This window comes from Lytechinus variegatus, chromosome 19 (assembly GCF_018143015.1).
Source record: "Lytechinus variegatus isolate NC3 chromosome 19, Lvar_3.0, whole genome shotgun sequence".
NCBI classification, from domain to species: Eukaryota; Metazoa; Echinodermata; class Echinoidea; order Temnopleuroida; family Toxopneustidae; genus Lytechinus; species Lytechinus variegatus.
Window position 1 is genome coordinate 22,367,879 of NC_054758.1, and position 17,650 is coordinate 22,385,528.

General features: G+C 35.8%; 1 protein-coding gene across 1 annotated transcript; it reads right to left on the reverse strand.

Annotated features, from left to right (window-relative positions):
• Positions 1-618: 618 nt before the first annotated feature.
• On the reverse strand, positions 619-13,720 carry LOC121406323 (UDP-glucuronosyltransferase 2B33-like). The gene is made up of 8 exons (XM_041597338.1): positions 13,344-13,720; positions 9,409-9,652; positions 8,666-8,870; positions 5,872-6,049; positions 4,765-4,821; positions 4,135-4,300; positions 3,466-3,685; positions 619-1,742 (listed from the first exon to the last, which is right to left on the reverse strand). Exons 1-8 carry the CDS (start codon positions 13,644-13,646, stop codon positions 1,460-1,462), a joined length of 1,656 nt encoding a protein of 551 aa, XP_041453272.1. The 5' UTR covers positions 13,647-13,720; the 3' UTR covers positions 619-1,459.
• Between the last annotated feature and the right edge of the window lie 3,930 nt (positions 13,721-17,650).

Sequence of the window (17,650 nt, forward strand, 5' to 3'; positions counted from 1 at the left end):
AGTGCATGTGTATATATATGATATATATTTAAACATCCAAACAAAGTGACTTAATTTCTTTAATAAATCCATAATATGTTATTACTATCTAGATTCCATTTTAAGCACTTTGGGTCATAACGCTCAAACTTCAAAGATGATTTTCTCAGAAATTTTTCGAGGGTGATTTTGCAGATATACCTTTTTGCCAAATTACGGCCGAGATAAGAAAGGACTGATTACTTTTTAATAGTTCTTTCAAATCAAAACACTTTCCCACTCTCCACCCAGGTGTAGTAAATGGGTACCTGGATCGAGCGTCCGATCAAGATAGTCGTGCTAAAGCTGGGATAATGGAACATTTATTTTGTATCAAGCGCTACATAAAATGTTGGATTTCTTCTTCTTATCATTATTATTATTATACTCATTTGTTACCGGCAAAACAATACTTACATATTGATATCTTAAACATTTGAATTTGGGAAGCAACTTCGAGTTTCTTTTGTAGATAGAAAAATTCCGGTCAGTGGCATAACACGCTGTCGAGCAGCAAAACCCTAACATTTTCAAACCCTTTCCGCAAGTTATATTTAAAATTTTTCTTTTAATATGATGTAAAATGATGAAGTTTAGATTATCTTACTTTGACAAAACAAATTGTACTTTCTGTCAAATAGAAATTAAGTAGGCCTAATATTATATGTATAGTCCAAAGTATATAATTTTTTATGGTACGGATTTACCTATAAGGTGATGCGTAAGAAAAACAAAATTGAGAGTACTTATGATTCCTCTTGCGTATACAAAATCACATTTTATTTCACAATAAAATTCGCAAATGTCTAAACATTAATTTTGCTGTTATCTTTTCTTTGTATTGTTTACTGTATAATAGTCGTATCCCACCACAAGAATTTGCTTTTGGGGTATTCGCCTTCATCTATAAACATAACATATAATAATATTCTTCATGACAAACTGATTTTCGTCTCTCTACTGCTTCTGCTCATCATCTCTACTCGCCGACTCAAGCCAGCATCTCCATATCCATCCTACAACTCAAGCTGCTTTTCAACTCATCAATCTTTTTTGGTTTACAGTCCTTTTCAGGACTACATTCAAGAAAAGAATACTCTACTCTCTAATTTCCACTTTCTCGCCTATCCATTTCTGTTCTTCTTCTATCCACTGTTTCTATAACTCTCCACATGGTGTACAGTAAACCACATCAGTGAATTTGAGGTTAGTCCTCTATTTGCACTTCATCCAGTAAATGATTAAATGTTCGGAGGTATTGAAAAAAATTTCACTCGATTAAGAATGACTTTCACTTGTTATTAAATGAATAGTCTGAAAAATCTTATTTTCTAAATTCATTATCAATTAAATGATTAAAAAATGAGTAAAAATGTCGCTTTTTTTTCTTTAGTTTAGAAAGTTAAAAAAAAGAACTTTTATTGATAGGATTTCAGATCATTTAGTCCGATTTAGGTTTCGCCGTGGTTTTCCCTCTGGTAATACATCGGTAACATGATCGCAAGATAAGGTAGTCGATATAAAGCCCGAGTAGGACGATGACGAGGAGAAAAGCAATGACATCCAGAGAGTTGAGGGCGACGAAGTTCATCTCTCCAGCTCGAGATTTAAGATGTGAACCGCCAAATTTGACGATATGTTCGATCCAAAACATAGCTGTCTCCAGCGGGCTGACGATCGTGTCTTTGCTGATGGATCCATACTTCTCAACGTTGGCTTGGTAACTGATAAAGCAATAATTGTATTCATAACGAAATCATGAAAATGAATTTTACTCATTGAGGATAAAATGTGACATGCTCTTTGGAAGTCGCTAGCATGCCTTTGTGAGAGCAAAATTGATGTGACAAGGCGATGGCTATGCCAAATATATATATTTTAACAACAATTATTATTATTTTCATTAAGCCATGATCAAACAAGAAATATCCTATGAATTACATTAATAGAAATATACTTTTTACTTTAAGCCCGCTCACAAGAGGAATTTTAATTTACAATACATCGAATTTCAACTTGAATTCGTATTAACTGATGATTAGTAGGCATGCATATGAGTGACGTAGGTTTGATTTATCAATATCAATCAATATCTTATAAACACATCATAGGAGGTGCCGTGGCCGAGTGGTCTGAGGCGCCTGGCTATACTTGGAAAGTCCGGGGTTCGATCCCGGCCTCGGCATCTATGCCCGTGAGCAATGTATTTAATCTACTGCTTTCAAATAAATGGAAATGATATATGCATTATTGAAAACTAGATGTGCACTTGTTTAAAACACACACACACACACACACACACACACACACACACATATATATATATATATATATATATATATATATATATATATATATATATATATATATATATATGTATATATATATATATATATATATATATATATATATATATATATATATATATATATATAAGTCATATTCATCTCAACAAAAAGAATTTGATTTGAATGAATAGAGAGAAGTAAAAATGCATAATACTGATTACATCATACAAATACCATGTGCAGTCTTTTTGGTAATTTTGGCAGAACTACAATATACGCTCATCTCGACTGAAATATGCAAATGATGATTCCGATAAATAAATGAGTGTGTGGAATTATCGGCTACCTTATTTGCATACTGAACAGAATGTGTATTCCCCTTTTTACCTAAAATTAAGCGAATCATACAAAACTTTTCCACAGAATTTTTCGTCATGCTTGTCTTGAGAGTGTTTCATCAACATTTTAATCCGACAAGTTGTCAGATCTGACATCTTTCTCTGATTTTGATTGGTTGAGAGGCACTGTTCCTATGGTAACTGTCAGATAAAGTGGGACTTGTCGGATAAAGACGTCCGACAAGTCCTTTCATGAAACACCCCCCTGATATTGCTGAAATCAACTCCTTGTCATGTCTGTTCCATGAATAGTCGACTCGATCTTTAAAATAACAAAATTCATTTAACAACAATATGAAATACTATGCGGACAGCACAGCGTGATGTTTGGTGTACATAGAAGACCACACCACTACTTTGTCCGGTGTTACCTTTGTTTGGTGCTAGTTCAACACCTTTGGTTATTCCTTGACCACTATTTGGTAATGTTAGTGTCGATTGTGTTACACTGTAAAACTGTGGTTTAAAGCTGACACCAGTTGGGGTTGATAGAGAACCACAACCTGAGGTGTTAAAATTACACCCTTGGGGTTGAACATAACACCAAAGAGTGTAAATGTAACAACTAAATGTGTTGTAACAACTCCTATAGGTGTCAAATTAACACTGTCAATTTAACACCGGTGTAAAATAACTGGTGTGGTCCTCTATGTACACCGGTTAACACCTCAGTTTTTGCTATGTATGTTCGATCTCTAGGGTGTAATTCTAACACCTCAGGTATGGTCCTCACAACAGGCTTTACACCATGGAAAGCTCACCTTGGGTCTGTCAGGACTTGGTTAATAGTTGATCTGATGAGGTCAGCTGAGAGTGTTGACTTTTTAAGGACAGCACCCATCTTCTTCTTTGCGATACGGGCCGCTACGGAGGGCTGATCAGCAAAGAGTGGTATAAGAACCATGGGCTTCTTGAAGTGCATAGCCTCGTAGACACCGGCGAGACCTCCGTGGTATATCAGAAGTTTCGTTTTGGGATGGGCTATATGTGAGACAAATCAATGAATTCTGTAATTTCCTTAGCGTTTATTTGTGGGTCCCACTGTTAGAAAATTTCTCCTGCAAAAACATTTCCTGGAGCAGAGTCAGCTAGGAAGTACATCATTCATTTAATCTTACTGGGATGTGTACGCTGTCATGCATTGTGTAAAATTAAAGAAAGTTGGTGTTTGGTGTATGAGACTTTACAAAAATATCCTGAAAGTAAAATAAAACTCTTCTTTAAAAAGGAGCGTTTCATGAAAGGAGTTGTCGAAAGTTTCTTGGTAAACTATAAAAGAATTTGGTATCATATCATTTCGTCGTAACAAATTACATGCATACATGTAGTATAATGCTTATAGTTTTGACTAATGGGAGAGATCAGAATCAATCTCGCAAATAAACAACAATTTTATTTATTTATTTGCAGAAAGTAAAATATAGATTTACCGAGGAGGTCACGCTGTGGTAACCACGACATCAGGCGAGTGTTGTTACCAAGGTTACGTAGAGGAGGGCCAACATATTTCCATAGCACCCTCTGCGGCAATTCACTGAAAGCCTTTGCGAAGTCTTCGTTCATTCGCCCACTTAACAGATTTACATCGGTCGAACCCTTCAAAGTCCAAGGAGCAGACAATGAAAAGAAGAACGAAAAAGTGCAGGAATTAAAAGAACTAAAACAACAAAGTACATGTAGAACAAGAACAAACGTGAAAAGACTTAATTTACCTTTCGTTTTATCCCTTCGAGTGGATCATTCGTGTAAAATTCAAACTCAAATGAACGATACCCTGAAATGAAACATTTAATTTTGAAGGCACTGAATGAAAAAAAAAATTAAGATGAAGAGCATTTTTGCCAGAGTTGCCAACCCAAACGGAATATTAATGAGATGTGCTCTAATTTGAAATCAGTGTAGACTTCCCGATTGACTGACTGAGCAAAAAGCTTTTGTTAACATGTTTTGTCTCGTAAGAAAACAACTGGTTCATCCATTTGGTTATTTAACCGATTAATATTCCGTAACGGTTGGCACCTCTGATTTTAGAAATGTCTTGTCGAAAGAGGGCGTCTTACCAAGCTAAATACAATGACACCATGTTCTCCCGATCCTTGAACGAACGATTCCAATTCCTATACATAAGAAATGAAATGATGAAAATATACATCGACATTAACTTCACAGTTCTCATGTTTATTGGTCTTGTTACACCGGAAACAAGAAATACATTAGCTAATTTTACATCTTATTAAAGGTCAAATCTGCAAAATTAAAATATTGTTTAATTCAAACAATAATATAAGATAAAACAAATTAAATACTAAATGCGGGACATTCTCGATTCTCTCATTTGCATTTGACTAAATTGAGCCTATAACTATTGTGTGAAAAAAAGCGAAACTTCAAGATGTCATAACTTTCTTATTTCACACCCGATTTTGATGAAATTTTCAGCAAAATGCTTGTCTGATTTTTCATTATTGATTGAAATCAACATGTTTCTAAGGTGGACTTGACTTTTAAGCAGGCGCTACGCATCCGCTTCCAGACAGACGCCAAATATTGGTTGTATAGATTTGGATTTCAAGTCTATTTCGAGTCTCGCTGGAAGAATTTATTAAAATTTAATCCCAAACCGTAATGACGTCATTATCGGCTGAGACTTAAAGCCGATTTAATATTTACCCCGACCACAAGGCTTACAGCAAATAATAGTTTTGATTTCAAAATTGACAGCTTTATGCCCAACTAGCAGTAAAATAGATTCAGCTGGGAACTTTCATATTCAATGCATCAAGTGTCTGGTTTAAAATGACCGTGTCATCATGATCTGTGGTGGGCCATTGACAGGTATCACGTAAGAATGAAGGGCCTCTTTTCAATGACTAAGATACTTAAAGGTGCCGAATTGGGGTTCCGTCACTAAGTTCTATATATACAGCATTTAGGGTCGCAAAAAATGTGTGTGATTGATTATCGGTGTGATTAACGAATATTTTGATGAAAAGCTTTTTAGAGGAAAATTTTGATAAGCCCCCCCCAAAGGTTTTCAACCACAAATTAAGTACACTCCGTACGCAGAGAAAAATGACAAGCAAAAAAAGGCTTCAGTTTTAAGAAGGGGGGCACACCTCGGTTTTAAAGGCATTTTTATATTAAAAAGGTAAAATATCAAAAATCACCTGAGTTAGAGGTTTGGTCTCTCCTTCTGCCACCAGACCAGCTATCATTATCCAATTGGGAGCAGTAGGATGGGGAAACTCAAGAGCGAAATCAATGTGACACAACCACAGTTCAGCTCGTCCAGAAATCTCCCGGATCGAGGATGTAGGGTCAATGTTGTGCTCAAGCTGTAACTTACTGTCAAAAAGGTCAAGTCCACCCCAGAATAGTAATAGTAAACTACCTTTTTTCAGATTAACCTCATATACTTTACCCACCACAAATATTACAATACTAATGCCATAAAATTGACGTTTTGACTCTAAACATTTCCGTGTTTTGTCAAAAGTGCTCCGAATTTTTGTCATTCTTTATAGAATCTGTATTTTGGGGGAAATGGCTCTGTCGTTTCTACTTCCCGATCGAGGCTTAAACTAATAAAGCACATAGTTTAGAGTCAGGAATGTCTCTCCATGTTTTGGATGACGAGAGAATGAAGACAATACCCAAAATTTTCTGCCCCCCAAATTAATATAATGCAGAATTTTGCACGTGAAGCACACCAAAAAAATACAATTTTATATCTTTAATGGTACTTTTATGTCAAATTTGGTGGTTTTATTTCGCTTTCAGATGTTTTTCATACATGAAGTTCATAAAGTGCTCCACCTGCAAGGTTTCACTTCAAATATTTTCTCCCTCGTCAATACATTCCCTCGTAATGTTTTGAAGGGGTGTCATTGGCTTTAAAACCCCATCTCTTGCCATGTGTCGTTTTCATTTTTTACGTTCAAAGTCTCGAAATGTTGAGAATAAATGCCTGGAGAGAGTAACAACACAAACAGATTTCCTGATAACCAGTCCTACCCCCTCTATGCCCTCATCTGTGTACAACCCATCAGGTCTCCAAGCATGTTATAGATGAAAAATTATCAAGCATTTTAAAATGTGATCGCTACGCTCCCTCGCATGATATTAAAAATATGTTTATACGGGGAAGGGGAGCTGCTTGGTCAGTATAAGGCTACCAACAATGGGCCATTTTCGTTGAACTAGAATACACCAACGTCGAAAATCTTCCAAGCCCCCAGAAGCCCCCCCCCCCCGGAAAAAAATTATAGTCTAGAACCACGCCTGGAATACAATAATAGTTATACAAATTTTATGTTCCTTGACCATGCAATAAGAGAAATTTCGTTAATAGTTTAATTATTTTCGTACGATGATTGATTGATACATTTTACTTGCGAATACTTTACTTGTTGTAGGCCTATTTGCCTGAAAACAAGAGGCTTACAATGCAATGTGATGTAAATAAAAATATGCCGGCCTACAACATTTGTTTTTCTAATTCTCGTGAGATTGTTTTGATAAACATTACATGAGATGTAACTATTACGAATAGACTGAAATATATTTTGTGGAAAATGACTGAGGATGAGACAAGGAGGGGAGGGAGAAAGAGAAAGAATGAGAGAGGGGGAGAGAGAGGAAGAAGGCGGGGTAGCCTTAAGAGGAATGAAATTTGAACTGGTGAACATGTTGACGGAAGAAAGAATGAATGAGAAAACTATGGACTCGACGATATCATAGAGCTATAGCTCTATGATATGTTTCAGAGCGGGGGATAAAAAATCGAATATAAATTTATGTAACAAGGGCATATTCGTTTAATTATTCAATAGTTTATCATGATTCTTATCGGAAACCATTCAAGAGATCACCGTGAGCAGGTACGGAGAGAGAGAGGGAGAGATGTACATGTAATTGAGCGATGTCCATCATCCGCTTTCACGAAAAAGCACGACTATAGATACTCACACTAAACTCATTATACCCCCCCCCCCACCGACCCTCCCCCATTCAATTAAAAATCGGATGTAAAATAAGGAAGTTATGGCATTTCAAAGTTTCGCTTATTTTTCACAAAACAGTGATATGCACAACTCAGTGACATACAGATGAGTCAGTCGATGATGTCCATCACTCACTATTTATTTTGTTTTCTATTGTTTGAATTATACAATATTTCAATTTATACAGATTTGACAATAAGGACCAACTTGACTGAACCATATAGTATTAAACAATGCTAATTCCACATGTTCAGGGAGGAATTATTCATGGTTTCATTTGACAAAGAGGAGAAAATAAGAATATTTCATGTAATAAAATACAAGAGAAAAAGTGAGTGGATGACGTCATCAGTTTCCTCATTTGCATACCGATCAGGATGTGCATATAACTGTTCTGTGAAATTAAGCGAAATTTTAAAATGTCATAACTTTCTTATTTTGCATCCAATTTTGACGAAATTTTCATTGGTTTGCTTGTTGGATTTTTCTCTTTTTATTCAAATCAACTTTCTGCTGAGGTGGATTTGTCCTTTAACAAAGAGTTATGTCTTCAGTCAAACCAATATGAGTTACGAAGGTCAAATTGGGAGCACCGTAAAGGTGCAGTTTCGTTAACCTCAACCCTCCCCCCATGAACAAAAAAATGTGGCACATCATAAAATTTGCATTTTGAAGGAAGTTTTTGCCAGAGGTCCAGATTTAAATATGATCGGCTCTTTGGCAGTTAAGCATTTCGAAATAATTCTTATACAATGCAAGACTCTTCATATCTGGTGACTGTCAAAATCCGGTATCAGGTCAAGACACTTGACTAATAGGCTAACCAAACTACGAATTGAATTACTTTTGAAGTAAGTAGGTGGAGACTGAGTGGGCATAAAAACATAAGTTATAGCGAAATCATTTATTCTCTAACGGGTTAACAGACAACCGGACAGACAGCAACACATAAGCTTACCGATACGGCCTCGTGTTCAGGTACTGTATAAACTTCAACATTCCGTATCGTCCAACGAAGTTCTGCACCCGTTGGACAAAACTCATCTCATCTGTGAGGTCGCTCATACTTTCAAATGGTACATACGATGACGGCATCTCCATGTTGTAGACGTCCTCGTCGAAAGCAGGAAACCTGGAGCTTGGCGTCATAGCAATATAAGGTACTAAAAAAACATTCGATTCATAAAGATGTTTCAACAACTAGGGAAAACATATTCATCAATCTTTTTTTCATGAAAACATGTTCCTTAGAGTCCCACCTTGTATTGTAATTGAGTAATTGACAAGCTTGGCCTCATGGCTCGGCTCCATCTCTGAAAATATACTATAACCAGGCAATCATCATGCACTCTAAGCATGCTAACATTTAATCTAAGTTTGCCTTTCTCCTTCTCTTTTTCTTTCTACCATTCTATTTTTTTCAAAGTTAAGACATTTACAGGTTCACTATCAGTCTTACTCAAAAGCTATGTACTGTTGACGATCAGCTATACATGTACAAGAAGTCTTTACTAGCCATACTAAGTTAGAGAATCGTCGAAATACAAACAGAACTTTGTCATTTAGTTGCAAGAAATCATAGAATGATTGTCGGTTTCGTTTTATTTTTCTGGGGGGGGGGGCGCACCGATTTTAAATATTTTGTCAACCTTAGACGTTCTGTTTATTTTTCCTTTGAAGTGAATTCGAAAGTCCACTTACCCTTTAGATACTCAGCCACCAAAGGATCACAGGGTACGAACATTTGAAGGAGGACGAGGTCAAAGTTTTGCTTCCGGAGGTCAATCATTAGTTCACGGTCGTTGAACAAATCTTCACAACTCTGAAGGGAGTAGTCTCTTAGGGCCAGAAACATCTTCATCGTCAACAGAATACCGGGTTCGGCTTGGTCAGGTGTTGAGAGCATGTCGTTAAATATGGATTTAATGGGCGACGAGGTGGTTGTCTATTAGAGAGAATATCGTAATGAAATTATGTTTTACTTCAAAGCAAACAAAAGTTTGTAATGTTTGTAAATGAGCAACAGATTGAGAAAACCTGTACTGGTAGACCGGCAAAAACGATTTAAAAAAATACTTTGGACAGCGAAATTTGTTAATACTTGCTAATGCTTGGCATCCCAGCTCAAAGTCTTGCAAAAAAATACCGAGAAATAGCGTGCGGCCGGATGCCAAGCGCACTTTTGCGTGAGAGTGTCATTTTAAGCGAAACATCTGAAAGAATCATCACGCATTTTGATATTTTGACGGAATGTGTTAACTTTTTTTTTCTTAATCTTTGATATGCGATTCTTTTTATTTGGATTTTCATATAAGTCTCATGAATATACATTTCAAATTTGAATATTACACACGCATTTAATGACACAGTGAGACATAAAACTGCGATTTCCTCAAAATAAAAGTTTGTGAAAACTATCAAGAGTTTGAAATTTTACACAACTTAAATTCTTCGATTTAAATTCGTTTATCCATCGAATGTATAGTAAATGTCCCAATGCCACAAATATTGAAATAATTTTCAAGTAAGATGCAAGATATCTCATTTCATGTTATCTGAAAGGATATATTGTGTATTTTTACAATGTGCGCATTTTAAATGAAAAATTGAACATACCATACATTATGTACATAAATTTATGTGTAATCCCATTTTTTTTAATTCTTTGGATGGCAAAATTTATCATTTTTTGGCATCCCATCTTGCGGAAATGCTGAGGAATAATGTACGGGCGAATGCTAAGTGCAATTTTACGTGAAGTATAATTTTTAGCGTACAATCTGAAAGAATTTCGAAAATCTTGCATTTTGATATTTTGACGGAATATGTTTAGGTTTTTTGACTACCTTTGATATGCGATCATATGGAGTTTCAAATTATATGTCCAATGAATATACATTTCAAATTGGAATATTACACACATATAGTATGAAACATAAAACAGTGATTTACTTGAAATACTAATGTTTGTGAAACTATAGAGATAATAATTTGTAAACATATTTCGAAACTTTTTTTTTACAACTCAAATTCTTCGATTTAGATGCATTTATCTATTGAATACAATCATATCAATCGTCCTAATATCACAAGCATTAAAGAAATTTTCAGGTAAGATTGAAGATATATAATTGTATATTATCCGAAAGGGGACATGCATAATTCATCGGGTGGGCATTTCGAAGGTAAAATTGAATATACCGTACATGATGAACATAATTACATGTATAAGTACGTACTTCAAACGAGTTACAAATTTTCTGGCCGCAACTGCCCCTGCCCCCCCCGGGGGCCCTAGAACGATTTTTTGACTGAGGGTGCTAATGTAAATATGACAAGCAGAGCCTGGTCACAGTTTATTTTTCATATCTCTTTTATCAATTTGTTTACCTATTACTGATGCTGTCAAAACTTGACACCGAGCTTACTTTGTTCTGAAAATAGTTAAATCTATTTGAATAAATAAAGTAAAAAATATAATTTCACTGTGCAAAACGCATGTGGCATAATCTGATAATAAAAAAGTTCTTGTTTTTTTTATTTAGCATTGTGAAAACAGATATAGGCCTACGTACGCAGTCATAATATATACAAGTAGGTGGGCTCATAATGTCATGTTCCTACCTTCTTTTTTCTGTTACATGAAATTGAATTTATTTGAAGTTTTCATACAGTCACCAATAAGGAGGAGCGGAAAAATAACTTTCTCTACATTTGCCTTTGTAACCATGATAAAGGATAAGTATATGTATAAGTACATATTTTAAGTACCTTTCTTAATCCTGAACAATTATACCTAAAAACGAATTTTTGCAATGGTTGACAGAACCTATACACGAAAAAGATTGGCCTAGTCGTTTATTAAAGTAAAATTTTCAACCCACTGCAAGAGAAGTTCATATAAGTATAAACGGACAAAGTGGGTTGATAATCACCTTCACATTTTTACAGACGGTTCCAAAATAGTCGAGTCAGAAATAATCGGTTTCCAGTGCATCATTACATTTTAACCAATACAAAATATATAACCTAAAGTGTCTAGCGAATGAATTTAAACGTTTTCATTGCAGATGATCATTCAAAGTTTGCAATTATAACGGCCATCTTTGAATATTTATGGAAAAAATAACCTTTCAACAAAATACCATGTATATTGTCAATAAACATTACTCAATATTGCTCTAAAATGATACCAGTGTGCCTGTGACAAGAAATTTCTCTTGTCACAGGCACACTACCGAATTGCTTCTTGGACTTTACTTGTTGGAATATCAATGCCTTGCTCTACCGTGTATACTGCTTTTACTTAATTGCAATTCTCAATCTAGGGAAAACTGAACAATAATATTGCAGGAGTCTTTGCTCTGATTGTAGGCTCAGACACCAATGATAACATTTCGCTATGAACTTTTGAATTTTGGGTGCATTGTTCTGTTGATATTTATAACACGTGGATTTAACTGAATCGGTTTTCACTATGATCTAGGACATTGTTTACAACCACTTCCTGTTCTTCAGATTTTGAGTGTTGTCAATCATGAGCATACGGCCACAAGAATTATTTGTTTGTGTGCTGTTTTCAAAAACAGTAATATTAAATTACACCGCCGGTGTTTAAAGATGATGATCATACCAAGCATTGTGCACTCCACAAAAATGTTAATGGCCCTTTAATTGAGTGTAATATGAAAATACTAAACCCTACTGTATATAATTGATTAACAGTTAAGCATTAGCATTTTTCATACAAGTGGCTTGAACTTCATATGATATGATTCATTAAACAAAGAGAGAATAGCCTTCTTTCAGATTTCATCAGAAAACCTCTCAATTGATGTTTCGTCATTGCGTCTTTATTTACTATTATTTTTTTCCTTTTTAGATTTTCGGCCCACGACTTGCGGGCCACATTATGCAATCAAGAAAATTCTGTTAAAATGTTCGATCCGAATAAACTATAGGGTTAGTCACTATTTAGTCACTGGTTCTTTAGCTCAGAATCCGCCATGAGCTGATGGTGCCTATTGTAATGATTTACGCTGACATTTTTTTTTGATTCGTGAGATAAGCATCCTTTTCTGCCATTATACATGACATAAAATGCTCCGGTTTAGTTAATTCGAAAGTTTCAACTCCCGGATCGGGCACGCATCAATCGTTTAATTACATACTGATATTGTTCATGATTTTTTTAAACCTCATTTGCTATAAAGAATGCAGGAATGCTTGTAAGCAAGCAACCAGAGGACCGACAGTTCACTGTAAAAAACTAAGTGCTAAATTAGCACTTACGGTGCTTGTATAGTGACTGCACCACGAGTGCTGATGTTATAGTACAAATTTAAACTAGAAAATCAGCACTCGTAGTGCAGTCACTGTACAAGCACCGTAAGTGCTCAATTAGCACTTCATTTTAGTGTTTAAGGTCCTCTCCGAGTGACCTCTAATGAGGATTAAAATGCTTTACCATGGGTACTAGTGCACCAAGTGAAATTAAGCAAAATTTTAAAATGTCATAACTTTCTTATTTCTGATTTTGATGAAGTTTTCAATGTTTTGCTTGTTGGATTTTTCTCTTTTGATTCAATTCAACTTTTTGTTGGGGTGGACTTGTCCTTTAAAGATTAAGCTCTTACCTTAAATTTTATAATCCTGGTAGCGACATTATCTTTATCGAAACCTTTGAGCTCATACGTATCAGTAACCAAGAGCGTTACCGTGTGTCCTCTAGCCATTAGACCAGAGGTGATTCGTGCAATAAAGCGGTAATGCGATGCCTGTCCTGCCGGATGGAACAGCGTTGCCAAGAAGTTAGCCCCATTTGCGCAAGGTATCGTCGAGATAAGTCCAAGAACAAGTGCGTTCAAGACTAAAACCAGGAACCGAGAAGAGACTGAATCAGCCATTTTTATTAGATCCTCTACCAGTCGGGCTTGCATACGGGTACTTCTCAGTTGCGAATATGACTGCCCTTTTCAGCACGAGTAGAGTACAACTTCCGCAGCATACACGGCTTAAGAAAACACAGTTTAGTGATCCGTGTACCAAAGAAAAAGGTAAAGCATATACGACGAAGTTCACATAATTTTGTACAAATATTGATCTTGTCGTCTGGAAATGTTCGACCACCGATGAACTTAAATCTAAACGTGACATCTTTGGGATTTGAGTGCATCGACCCTCACATTCAACCAGTTATTCGAGAGTTTTTAATTTTAGCGAAGATTTTCGGACAGGAGAGAAGTTCTCGAATAGGCATAGAGCTACTAATAAAGCTATGATTGATAGCAGATCTCGCGTAATAATTGAATGGGGGAGGGTGGGGGGGGGGTACAATGAGTTTAATGTGAGTATCTATATAATAGCCCTTTGTCGTGCTTTTTCGTGAAAGCGGATGATGGACATCGCTCAATTACATGTACATCCCTCCCCCTCTCTCTCCTTACTGGCTCACAGTGATCTCTTGAATGGTTTCCGATAAGAATCATGATAAACTATTGAATAATTAAACGAATATGCCCTGGTTACATAAATTTATATTCTATTTTTTATCCCCCGCTCTGAAACATATCATAGAGCTATAGCTCTATGATATCGTCGAGTCCATAGTTTTCTCATTCCTTCTCTCTTCCGTCAACATGTTCAACAGTTCAAATTTCATTCCTCTTAACCCTAAAAAGACTGGGCTATTTTGGAGGCTAGAAAAACTGGGGGGGGGGGCCTTTTGGGCCCCCCTAAGATCTCCGCCGTTGGTCGTCCGATCGCAACCAAATTTGGCACACACATCTTTTGTCATGTCCTCTAAAAGAAAACATAGTCAAAATACTGATATTCATTGTATTTTTTAGTATATGCATAATTAATTATGTGAATATGCAAATTTTTATCAAAAAAATGAATTTTTCATATTTTGGTACTTATTGCGGTCCATAAATTCCTGTTTCAAGGTTTTCAGCTGTAAGAAGAGGTTGTTTATCATGGAATTGTGTTGTTTCATGCTTGAATTATTAGATATGCTTATGCAAATTAGTAATTACTAAATATGCAAATAAGTACTCCGCATGCGTTATGTAGAGAAATACAATAATTGGCATGTTTTATTGCATTACACTCTCTTGCAATGAGACAAAGCAATATTGGAAGATACACAAGTGATGTGTTACATGTACACTAGCTGGTGAAAACAAAGCATAGGAGATATCACATAATTTATGCAAATTATATTCATAATTAATTATGCGAATATGCAAATTTTTATCAAAAAATTGAATTTTTCATATTTTGGTACCTATTGCGGTCCATAAATTCCTGTTTGCAAATTCTTGAGTATTCTAGATATATTTTGGGTTTGTGTAATATATAACTTATTCAATATCAATTATAGCATAATCAACTAAAGTGTGACATTACTTGTCTATTCAGTGTTTCCTGCACCCAAGAATATAGTTGTGCAAGCGATTCTGGTATTTTGCACTACTTTTCTTATGTTTTTCTTTGATTTTAATTTCTTATGTATTTCTTTATTTTGCATTTCTTATGTATTTCTTTATTTTTTTATGCAATGTTTTTCATTATTTTCATATCCTAGAACTGCTACTTGAATTCACAAGTGACATTATATAGAAAGAAACAAATAAAAATGTAGTTAGAAAACAATGTGTATAACATTCATTCAAATACCATACACTTTACACACAAACGAATACAAATTTCAATTTCTTACGTGACATGTGATACGAAAATGTTACGTAACTCCGCAACCGCGGCATGGGGGTATACAAATTTGGTATCAAAAGTTGCGCAAAACTCAAGAAAAAAGTCATGAATTGGCGGCACGAACGCTTCATGCGCAAAAAAGTTATCGCGATTTATGTACAGGGGGGGGGGGGCTAAAAGGCCCCCCAGTCTTTTTAGGGTTAAGGCTACCCCGCCTTCTTCCTCTCTCTCGCCCTCTCTCATTCTTTCTCTTTCTCCCTCCCCTCCTTGTCTCATCCTCAGTCATTTTCCACAAAATATATTTCAGTCTATTCGTAATAATTACATCTCATGTAATGTTTATCAAAACAATCTCACGAGAATTAGAAAAATAAATGTAGGCCAGCATATTTTTATTTACATCACATTGCATTGTAAGCCTCTTGTTTTCAGGCAATTGGGCCTATATTTGCAAGTAAAATGTATCAATGAATCATCGTACGAAAATAATTAAACTATTAACGAAATTTCTCTTATTGCATGGTCAAGGAACATAAAATGTGTATAACTATTATTGTATTCCAGGCGTGGTTCTAGACTATAATTTTTTTTCGGGGGGGGGGGGCTTCTGGGGGCTTGGAAGATTTTCGACGTTGGTGTATTCTAGTTCAACGAAAATGGCCCATTGTTGGTAGCCTTATACTGACCAAGCAGCTCCCCTTCCCCGTATAAACATATTTTTAATATCATGCGAGGGAGCGTAGCGATCACATTTTAAAATGCTTGATAATTTTTCATCTATAACATGCTTGGAGACCTGATGGGTTGTACACAGATGAGGGCATAGAGGGGGTAGGACTGGTTATCAGAAAATCTGTTTGTGTTGTTACTCTCTCCAGGCATTTATTCTCAACATTTCGAGACTTTGAACGTAAAAAATGAAAACGACACATGGCAAGAGATGGGGTTTTAAAGCCAATGACACCCCTTCAAAACATTACGAGGGAATGTATTGACGAGGGAGAAAATATTTGAAGTGAAACCTTGCAGGTGGAGCACTTTATGAACTTCATGTATGAAATAAAACCACCAAATTTGACATAAAAGTACCATTAAAGATATAAAATTGTATTTTTTTGGTGTGCTTCACGTGCAAAATTCTGCATTATATTAATTTGGGGGGCAGAAAATTTTGGGTATTGTCTTCATTCTCTCGTCATCCAAAACATGGAGAGACATTCCTGACTCTAAACTATGTGCTTTATTAGTTTAAGCCTCGATCGGGAAGTAGAAACGACAGAGCCATTTCCCCCAAAATACAGATTCTATAAAGAATGACAAAAATTCGGAGCACTTTTGACAAAACACGGAAATGTTTAGAGTCAAAACGTCAATTTTATGGCATTAGTATTGTAATATTTGTGGTGGGTAAAGTATATGAGGTTAATCCGAATAAAATCATGGATGATCTCCTGCAATATAATAGTAAACTACTATTATATTGCAGGAGATCATAGACTTCTTATACCCGTACCCTCCCCCTTTGAGAGCTACAATTTTTTTAATGTAAAATAATCGGTTCTTACACAAGTGTTCCCCAGGCCTTTGAGAGTCACAGCATGTATTTTAATGGGAATATGTAGTTAATACACAAGTGAGGACCTCCTTTTGTTTTGCTTCTCAAATTTTATGTGAACGAAATGACCTTTATTTTATTTTGGAAAATGCTGGATCCGCCCTGCCACAGGGTTCGATAAGCTAGTCACAATTAAAGGACTGAAAGAGACTCTAAATGCAGTGTAGGAATAATAATAATTATACTTGCTTGTATAGCGCTTAATACTTACTTTGTCAGAAGTCTCTAAGCGCTCTACAGTATAGACCAATTTCACGGCCGGTTTATGTATTTGGCCCTCTATCGGCGACGCCATTGCTGCGGTGGGCAAGTGCGCTGACCGCGATTGGCTCTGTGTACAAATTCAATGAAAGATTACAGATAAGCTCTGATATTGTGTCATTAACTTCATCATAAAACAATAAAATAAAGCATGGACACCTGGATAGACGATGTAAGACAATTGCCATATCTGACCGATGAAGGTATGATGAATTTTTGCACTTTGGCTACTTTTCCCCTTAGTTTTGTCAGTAAAAGTGAGTTGATGATGACCAAGAATCGCTGTTGGTTTTCATCAGGGAGCTCACTTCTTGTTGCTAGTAAATTGTGTTAGAGTAGCGGAAGAGTGAA